The sequence below is a fragment of the Juglans microcarpa x Juglans regia genome, chromosome 4D, assembly GCF_004785595.1.
Source record: "Juglans microcarpa x Juglans regia isolate MS1-56 chromosome 4D, Jm3101_v1.0, whole genome shotgun sequence".
NCBI lineage: Eukaryota > Viridiplantae > Streptophyta > Magnoliopsida > Fagales > Juglandaceae > Juglans > Juglans microcarpa x Juglans regia.
In genome coordinates this window covers 28,104,280-28,113,000 of record NC_054600.1, presented here as the reverse complement: position 1 = coordinate 28,113,000, position 8,721 = coordinate 28,104,280, and the positions used below count along the sequence as shown (strand labels likewise).

The 8,721-nt window shown below is 33.0% G+C and overlaps 1 protein-coding gene across 4 annotated transcripts; it reads right to left on the bottom strand.

Annotated features, from left to right (window-relative positions):
* On the bottom strand, window positions 1–4,578 carry LOC121260055 (bifunctional nuclease 1-like). Of its 4 annotated transcripts, none has more exons than XM_041161906.1 (11): window positions 4,204–4,578; window positions 3,423–3,740; window positions 3,078–3,248; window positions 2,917–2,966; window positions 2,737–2,793; window positions 2,549–2,614; window positions 2,329–2,403; window positions 1,619–1,728; window positions 1,195–1,286; window positions 521–575; window positions 1–328 (listed from the first exon to the last, which is right to left on the bottom strand). In XM_041161906.1, the coding sequence occupies exons 2-11, from the start codon at window positions 3,721–3,723 to the stop codon at window positions 313–315; spliced, it is 993 nt and encodes a 330-aa protein (XP_041017840.1). In that variant the 5' UTR covers window positions 3,724–3,740; window positions 4,204–4,578; the 3' UTR covers window positions 1–312. The 4 variants fall into 4 exon arrangements, with proteins under 4 accessions (XP_041017840.1, XP_041017841.1, XP_041017842.1 ...); XM_041161907.1 differs by having other exon boundaries at window positions 3,423–3,821; window positions 4,204–4,564; XM_041161908.1 differs by having other exon boundaries at window positions 3,423–3,743; window positions 4,204–4,564.
* Between the last annotated feature and the right edge of the window lie 4,143 nt (window positions 4,579–8,721).

The window sequence follows — 8,721 nt, the reverse complement described above, 5'->3', positions numbered from 1 at the left end:
TACTAGAAACGATATGATGGAATCAACGAACAGTTTGCAACCAGACATCACTTAGAGCTGCTTGCCTAGCATCCAAAGCACGGCCGGCAATATACCGGTGACATGAAACTGAGGATCCTTACTTACAACAGTCCATTAGCATCGAACCCAGCTAAAGTATGATACACAAATTCAAGGAATCCCACATGTTCAAGAGGTACATTAAAGTTCGTATTTACATATATTCACAAGCTTGCCAGATACATATGTGGTAGGGGTATCAGTGTCCTGATGAGGACCTCGTCAACTTTGAACCGATTTTTTATGTACACGTTATACAGTCCAAGAGCTGAGAAAAACAAAAAAAGAATTTGTCAGTCCAATAATTTAGTTGCTTGCAATGGAGAATGGCATTAAAAAAATCAGTTTTTTCTATTTCCTTCCTTTTTTGGGAGGGACAAGAGGAAAGGTGGCGAGAAATGACCCCACAATCACAGCAAACAAAGTTTCCAATTGATGATAGTATAGATGAGCTACATACCTGTTATTTAAGTTCCTTCTAGCCCGAAGCTGACTGAGCTTGTCGCGCCACTGAGCTGTAGATAGCATTAGAATCATGAGAATTCCAACCCTCTTAACATTAAGAAGGAAAATCGACCATAATTACCATAATTTAAGGGCAAGAAGGAAAGGAACACAAGGGTGCCATTCCAAATATTTCCATCTATTTTTTTTAGAGTAATGCTAGAGAGAAGCCATTGTAGCAGTGCACACTTTGCACTCACTGCATGGCTGCTTCTAGTTGACTGTTTCCAACACTCACTTGGGGAGATGTGTAGTCTAGATGATGCCACATCATGTGTGCAAAATAGATGCTCCCAATAGTGACTTCTATCTATATTTATTCTTTTTTTTAACAAGTAAAAATTTTATTAATAAGAATAGAAGACTAGGCGAAGCCTGAGTAAACAGGAGACACCACCGGGTTAAAAAAATTTCTGACAATCAAGTGATGACACCTGATTGTCAGAAAATCAAGTCCATACAAACAAGACCCACAGCCTGATCCCACTTAATGGTGTAGACCCAAGGTCAAAATATTACAGGCTATATTTCAAACGTACAGTAAGTTGTGCATGACTTCGATTTAAACATAAGAAGAAATTAGTTATTTAAGAGAAATGACCCAATGCTAAGCAGAGGATAAAAATATACCAGCATCTCTGTAGCGTTCTTCAACGGCAGCAATCAGCATGTTGCGCACAAGATTAAACTCTTTTGTTTCAATGCAAGGTTGACCACTTGGCCTGAAACATATTATCTTCAATTCTCATTTATCAACTCTCCCAACTTATGGACAAGAGAGCGGGTCAATGCAACATGCCAACATATTTAAGCCACAAGCAACAAATCATATAATTCAACAGATAAATATCGGATTATGCAAAAGCCAGGTAAGCTGAAAGAAAAATCATCCAGATCCCCAAAAATGAAAAAGCACTCATAATTTCATGATAGAAAATGGCCCAAACTAAATACCCAGAACACAACTTGTCTAGACATCCAACACACCAACTCACTCCGAATCAAAGAACAATCAGATAAAAAGGCCCGAAGTCCAAGTAATTATAACAGTTACCTATCCATTTCAGTAAATAATAAGCCATCAGTTTGCATTAACAGCTTGCCAGATTCAATGACTCTCATTCCATCACTATATGCCAAGTACTTGTTTACCTGTATTGGTACCTGCACACGAAAGATAAAAAGACGGTTCATCATTATTCTGTTACTAGGGCATTTAATGCCTTCATATTTCACCGCATGCAGTATAACAAATTCCAAAGCTTGCAAAAGTCAACTCAGAGAATCATGAAGCTACAACAAACGGACCTTCCTTCCAACCAAGAAGGCTCCGTAACAGCAGGAATTGAGACTAACTATAAGTTTCAAGTCGAGTAAAGAGAATGGGAAAGAGAAGCATGAAGCCAAGACCAAGAGTGAATCCAGTCTTTAATATTGGCAACAAAATGAGTCCCGTGCTAAGAAAATCAATCAAGCATTACAGGTACGTGTTAAGCCCAAGGCACCAATTACATAGTGACACATCCATAATTCATCGCAGAACATTGGGGCAACTAAAACTTTCTGGGAAAATGTTTCAAGAAAGTATTTCTTCCCTACCATAGCAAACCTTCATTTATGTACATTCTAATTATTATTGATAAATCCTTCAAAATGTTTCAAGAGCCACTTTATGCATGTAAATAGCTTTGAAATAATGCTGTTCCAATACTGACAAAACTATATAGAGAAAAAAGTTCATTGAGAATGGCATGCAAAGAGTACCTTGCATCTTACTGCAATGTTGATGGCGTCTGAAGGTCGAAGGTCAAAACTGACGCACTCTGTCCCATTACCCACCTGTTGCAACATTGAACAGTGTAACCAGACACTTATCTTCCTAAAAATCTATGGTTGTATAATTTAGCACACCCCCGCACCCTTTTTCTCCAAGTAAAATAATATAGAAGGACAACTGAAGTATAAGGGTATGGTTGATATTTGCCTTGGTAAGGTATAACTGAGCAAAATATGCCTCATGCACTCTCTTAGTAACTCTAACAAGTCTGACCTGCAGAAATAGTCAATATAAATGCTCTCTTTAGTATCATACTCAAATCATTCTTTGAAGGATGTTTGAATGTTTATATTATGATTATAACACTGGTATAAAAAAAAAAAAAAAACACATACTTCATAGCCCATCTTATCAACCATTTCCTTAACCACTTGATATAGAGTGGGTCTAGCCTGAAAAAAATAACCACATATTAGACACATACAAGATTTTGCTTAATTAAGAATTTGACAGTATAACACACTTGGAAACAAAACTCATATAAGAGAGAAAGTGGTAAATAAATTGAAACATACAATTGGAACATTGCGCACTGCTGCCATGAGCAACACACTAGGCATTTCCACTGCAATTAAAGCCAAAGAACAACTATCAAAATGACAGTGGAACTAAAGCAGCAATTGATATAACTTCAGCCATAAGGTTCTATAAAGAATCGGAAGCAAGATGACCATACAAACTATTATGGGAAGAAGAAGACCGGTCCCATCATCAATTTTTAACACAATTGCAGGATGTGGAGCATAATCTGGCAGATGCCCACCATGAGGGTTGTTGTGGACGCACCTTAGATGCCTACCATCCCTCATTTTGACCACAAAACCATCTGCCCCACTCTTCACCTCAACTATATCGAACAAGAAGGATATATGTATCGACAATGGAGAATTGACCATCACATGATAGGAACATGAAAATGCAAAATCATGAAATTAGAAGCAAAACCATATCTTCTAAAAAACGCCAACATCTGAACAATCCATAGATGCAAAGACATGAGCTACCCACTGGCTTAGCTTACCAGCTTCAATCACGCTAGAGTTAACATACTCTTCATCGTTTTCATCGAAATTCTCGGCGGAGCTTCCGTTCCCATTGGAGGATGAATCGTAACTACAATGCACCCTTTGGCACTTTTGCACGTGTAAATGGTGAGAAAGACTCCCCACTTTAGCCTTGCTACAACTGATCCCTTTGAACCCCAAGAACTCACTTCTAAACAGCCTAGCCTTCCTGAAAGGACCAATCATTGGCAGAGTGTAAAATCCTACTTGCTTTGCTCGAACCGTGGGGCAAATAACTGGTCCTTGCAGAGACCCCATACTACCTTCTTCAATACCTACTAAACCAAATCCAGCAAAGAAATTAACATTTCCCAGCTTTAACGTATACAAGTGCCAAAAAGACCACACACTGTTTGCTGCAAAGAAAATGAGCGAAAAAGAAATAATTTTAGTTTTCTCATGATTTAGATATCTTAAGATTCTGAGAAACAAAATAGTTCACTCAACGGTCCCCCCCCCCCCAAAAACAAAAAAAAAAGCGCAAGTCCCTTCTACATCAGGTTTTCCTTACTCGGAAATATTAAATAACTGCTGATAACATAGTATCCCATATTTCTTATTTCTTTCTTTCTTTCTTTCCTTTCATCTTTCTCGGAAACCAAATAGAAATCAGGCTTTCGAAGAGGCACCTCTATTTTTCCCTCTCAAGGATTTTTGAGTTCTAGATTAGTGCTGGTCAGTCTGAAGTCTACGAGAATCAGCCTAATAGAATAAATAAATAAAAACCTATAATCACACCTGCAAGACTCCAAAAGCACTGGACCTTAAACAGAAATCAACGATCAATAGCTATTGATCACCGATCACGGATGCAAACTGGAAAATTTTGCCACAGTTTCTGGACCTCTCCCACGGGATTCCCAAGATTCAAGGATTCGGGAAATCAACTCCGACCAGGTGAAATCCTGAAGGAGAAATCGTCGTATGTTCGGCCAAGGAATTATATACAAGTATAGAAGATCCGAATCGAGGAAACCCTGGAATCGGAAAAAGAAGACGGGGAAATGGTGAGATTTTTAGCTGAAGAAGAATTAGCTTGCAGAGGAAGCAACTGGAGGGGTGGGCGATGGCCGACAAGGAGGATTTGGATAAAAAGAATGTGAGACGGGCGAAAAGATAAGACTAATAAGGGGCAACATTTTTCAATCATGTTTGGTTGAATTACGATCATGGCCCTATAAGATCATGTAATGGTTGTGGATTAATAGTTTATAACTTTATTTAAGCCTAACGGTGTTTAATTTGGATATAGGGGGTTTTTCTGTAACTTGATCCGGTTATTAAGTGGACGATTTCTTCGGTTATATGCGTACATAATGCTGCGTCGTCTCTACTTGATAAAGTAATTGATATTGATAAATAAATAAGGCCATATATGAAAAATGATATTATTTATTTCTTAGTAAAAAAATTCCAACGTTAGATCCATCCTAAAAAAAAAGGCATATTTTTGTTGTAATTATTATCTTTTACGTTTGTATGTTAAGCTGGATTGAGATAAATTGATTTCTTTATGAATAATAGTGAGTTGAGATAGTGGAGAGAGTTTTGTGGGCCTACTTAAAATGTGTTTGGATGTTAAAATGATTTTAGATGTATTTATAGAAAGTTTAAAAATATTGTGGGTCCCGCATGTAAAGAGATGTTGAGTTGAAAAAAGCTTGTGGGTCTCATGTGTAAAAGTTTTGAATTAAAATGAATTTTGTGATTTGAGAATTGATATTTGAATATTAGATTCAGATTAAAATTAAATTGAATTGAGTGAATTTCAATTCAATCAAACTTCCAAACGGAACCCAATTTGTATACAAGAGTTTAATATACGAAATAAATTTTATAATATTTATTAAATATTTAAAATGTTTGATACTATTAATCTCAAGTGAAAATGAAATAATATATGTCTATCCAAAAAACCCACGCAGTAATAAAAACAATAAGAATAATTTATGTCTACTTTCTTTCTTTAGACCTAAATTTTCTTAAAAAAAATATCGTAGTTTTATTTTGATACTATTACACTATGATTGATGTTAAAATTGATGGGTATTTAGCATATTCTTAGTGGGTATTTTTATTTAATAAATAATATTTATAATTATAGAGTATGTAAGTACCGCACAATCTTTTTTTAAAAAAATAAATATATAATTCATATAAAAATTTAATTTTTAAATAATAAACTCAACTATTTTCAAAACAATTATATGATTTTTACGCATTCATGTAGCATTACTTTTTTTGTCTTCCTTGCTTTATTATCAATTTTGACTTATTTGTTGATTTTATAAGCAAACTTTGAAGACTGATTGCATCCTATCCCCAATTGTATGCTTCTATTGGACACTTTACCCAATTGGTCCCCTGTTTATTCTATATTTCAACCCAATAAAAATGTCCAACTACTTGATCAAACACAAGGAGTTTAAAGTGATCATTGAATAAAATAATAACCAATTCGAAGAGGCAATTATTGCATTCTAATATATATATTATATCATAAGTATTATGTGGTTAGAGTTTATGCTTTATGTTTGTTTTAGAACACGCTTGTTTTTATAGATAAGATAAGATAAAAATTAAAAATTAAATAAAATATTATTAGAATATATATTTTTAATATTATTTTTATTTTGAGATTTAAAAAAATTAAATTATTTATTTTATTTTATGTAAAAATTTAAAAAAATTATAATAATTAAATAAAATTAGATGAAATTAATTTAAATTTTTTTTTAAAACAAACGAGTGCTTAAATCCCACAAAGCAAGCCGGTCATTTGTCATTAACCGTTGTCGTGGGAGCATGCGTAGAAAGCATTAAGGAATAAGGACAAGCTTAGGGGACAAAAAAAAAAAAAAAAGACAAAGGGCAGAACCTTTTGGAAGGGTAAGTATGACTTTTGCTCGAAAACAGACAAAATAAGTGTTATTATCTGAGTCTGACGACTGATAGAACATACCGCCGGCGGTCGATGATATCATGATTCTCAAAGGAGCGCCACGTGTGTATTTATTTTACGGGAGGGTCGTGTGGATAATGCCCGTCTCTCAAAATATCCAAAATTTGTTGAGTCCAGTATTGTTGAATTTGCTTGAATTTGAACGCCTTTTTTGGGATTTGACTTCCAAGCTTGAATACAAATTACAACAAAACATGGAGGGGCACCCGTTTTAGAGTGATTATATGATTCTTTTTTTAAATAATAGTTTTAATTTAATATCAAACGATTTTATATATCAGAATAATCATTGGCATGCAAATTAACTAAAATTACATAGGATGAATTTCAAATTCTTTCAAAATTGTAAATAGATTTTTTTTAAAATTCTTAAAAATTGATTCGGAACCTTATCAGGTGTTTATACAAAAGATTTTATTTATTCTCTCTAATTAAGAAAAATAAAATGAAAATTCACAATTCAATGTGAATTTACTGCATGACGTTAATTCCACGTTCCAAAATCAAGCATATTAGCTTGCTTCTAATGGTTTTTAAAAAATAATAATAATAAAAACTTCCTTTTAATAAATTACATTTGAACTTATCAAAAAATTAATAAATTACATTTTTTTTTTTGATAAGTCAAGTTACATTTGAAACTATATACAGGATCTTTGTGTCAAAACAAATTAAAGGATGGCGTTTGTAAATGCAGACACGTAAAGTTAGAGCGAGGCAGGTTTGGATAATTTACACACAACAATTTTGCTACTTTACACACTACATATTATATATATATATATATATATATATATATATTTATAATAAATATGTGGTATATACATGTTGAGTAGAAATTAGAACAGTTTAATTAGTTTAACAGATATAAAATAAAAAAATATATATAATGTGTGGTGTAAGCTACTGAATAGCGAAATTCTAAATTATAAACGTAAGGTTAGCCAGCTGACAAATAATTAATATAAAATATATTATTGAATAGAATCCATTATATTCTAAAGAAAAACAAAGAGTAGTTTTTCACGCACAACTCAATTTAAATAAAATAAAAACAAACAGATTTAGCTACAACTGATTTTTTTTTTTTTTTAAACATTCCAATTTAGTGATACTGATTTCGATGGAATTTGATAAACTACTCCAGCTACGAGGCCAGCATGCATATTGCTAATTGCTGGCCATGTTAATGTCACAGGCCAGGTAATTAATTAAAAGCTTTGAAATCCAACAGTCAACCAATTTGGTATATATGGAGATTCAAGAATGTCTCTCTAATATTATATTCTTATATTTTTATTTTATATAGATGTAAATTGCTAATTGGCTAATTTTTTTGTAATTTGTTTATAATTTGGATTAGGTCAAATAAACTATATTTCATACAATTCTTTTTTTTTTTTTTCCTTTTCTGTTTTCATTATAAATTTTAAGAAATTGATATTCGGTCCGGGGAATAGCCCGTTTACATGATCCAGCCTGTGGTGCATAGCTTTGGGCATTTTGGGGAAGTTTGAACCTTAAAAGTTGTTGTTTACTGATGAATTTCATTCTTGATTGAATCTGACCTCGTAAATAAATAAATAAAGCTTCAAATTTTAATAAATAAATTCAGTTAAATTAAGATAATCACAATAATCAACTCAAGTAATAATTGATATATCTAAGGAAAAATAAAATACTGTAAGATTTAAGAATAATGGTCATAGCGTGGAGTTTCTTACTATAACTCTATTCATGTATAGTGAAAAATAAAATAAAATAATTTTCCGGCCTCATAATTCACCTCAAAACGATTTATTTTATAAAATATATGATGGAAATTAACAACAAATTGTACATGATTTGATGAATAATTTCTCCAATCTTGAACGATAGTTCGAAAGCAAGCAATAATATTAATTCCACCTCGATCAATCTCTAATTAAGGTGTATGGTTTCGATCGGTTTACGCTACGCACCTCATGTAACGAAGCTCTTCGATCTGTTTTACTAACCATGCAAAAGACTCACGAAATAAAGAAAGGATAAAGAAAAAGAGATCAGACCCTGCCATCGAAATTAATGAAAATGTGCATCTAGCTAGCTTGGTTGGAGTTAATTTGATGATCATTTTGTGAATTGCGGAAAGATATAAATGAATCATTATAAATTAGAAAGGGTACATAAATAATATAATGTGAACAAGCTGGGTCGGGGGGTCTCTTCAAATTTCAAAATACATGTTATAAATATTGATACATCCATTGTTAATGGATCAAACTTGGTCCATCCTGAGATCATTTTTTTTTTTA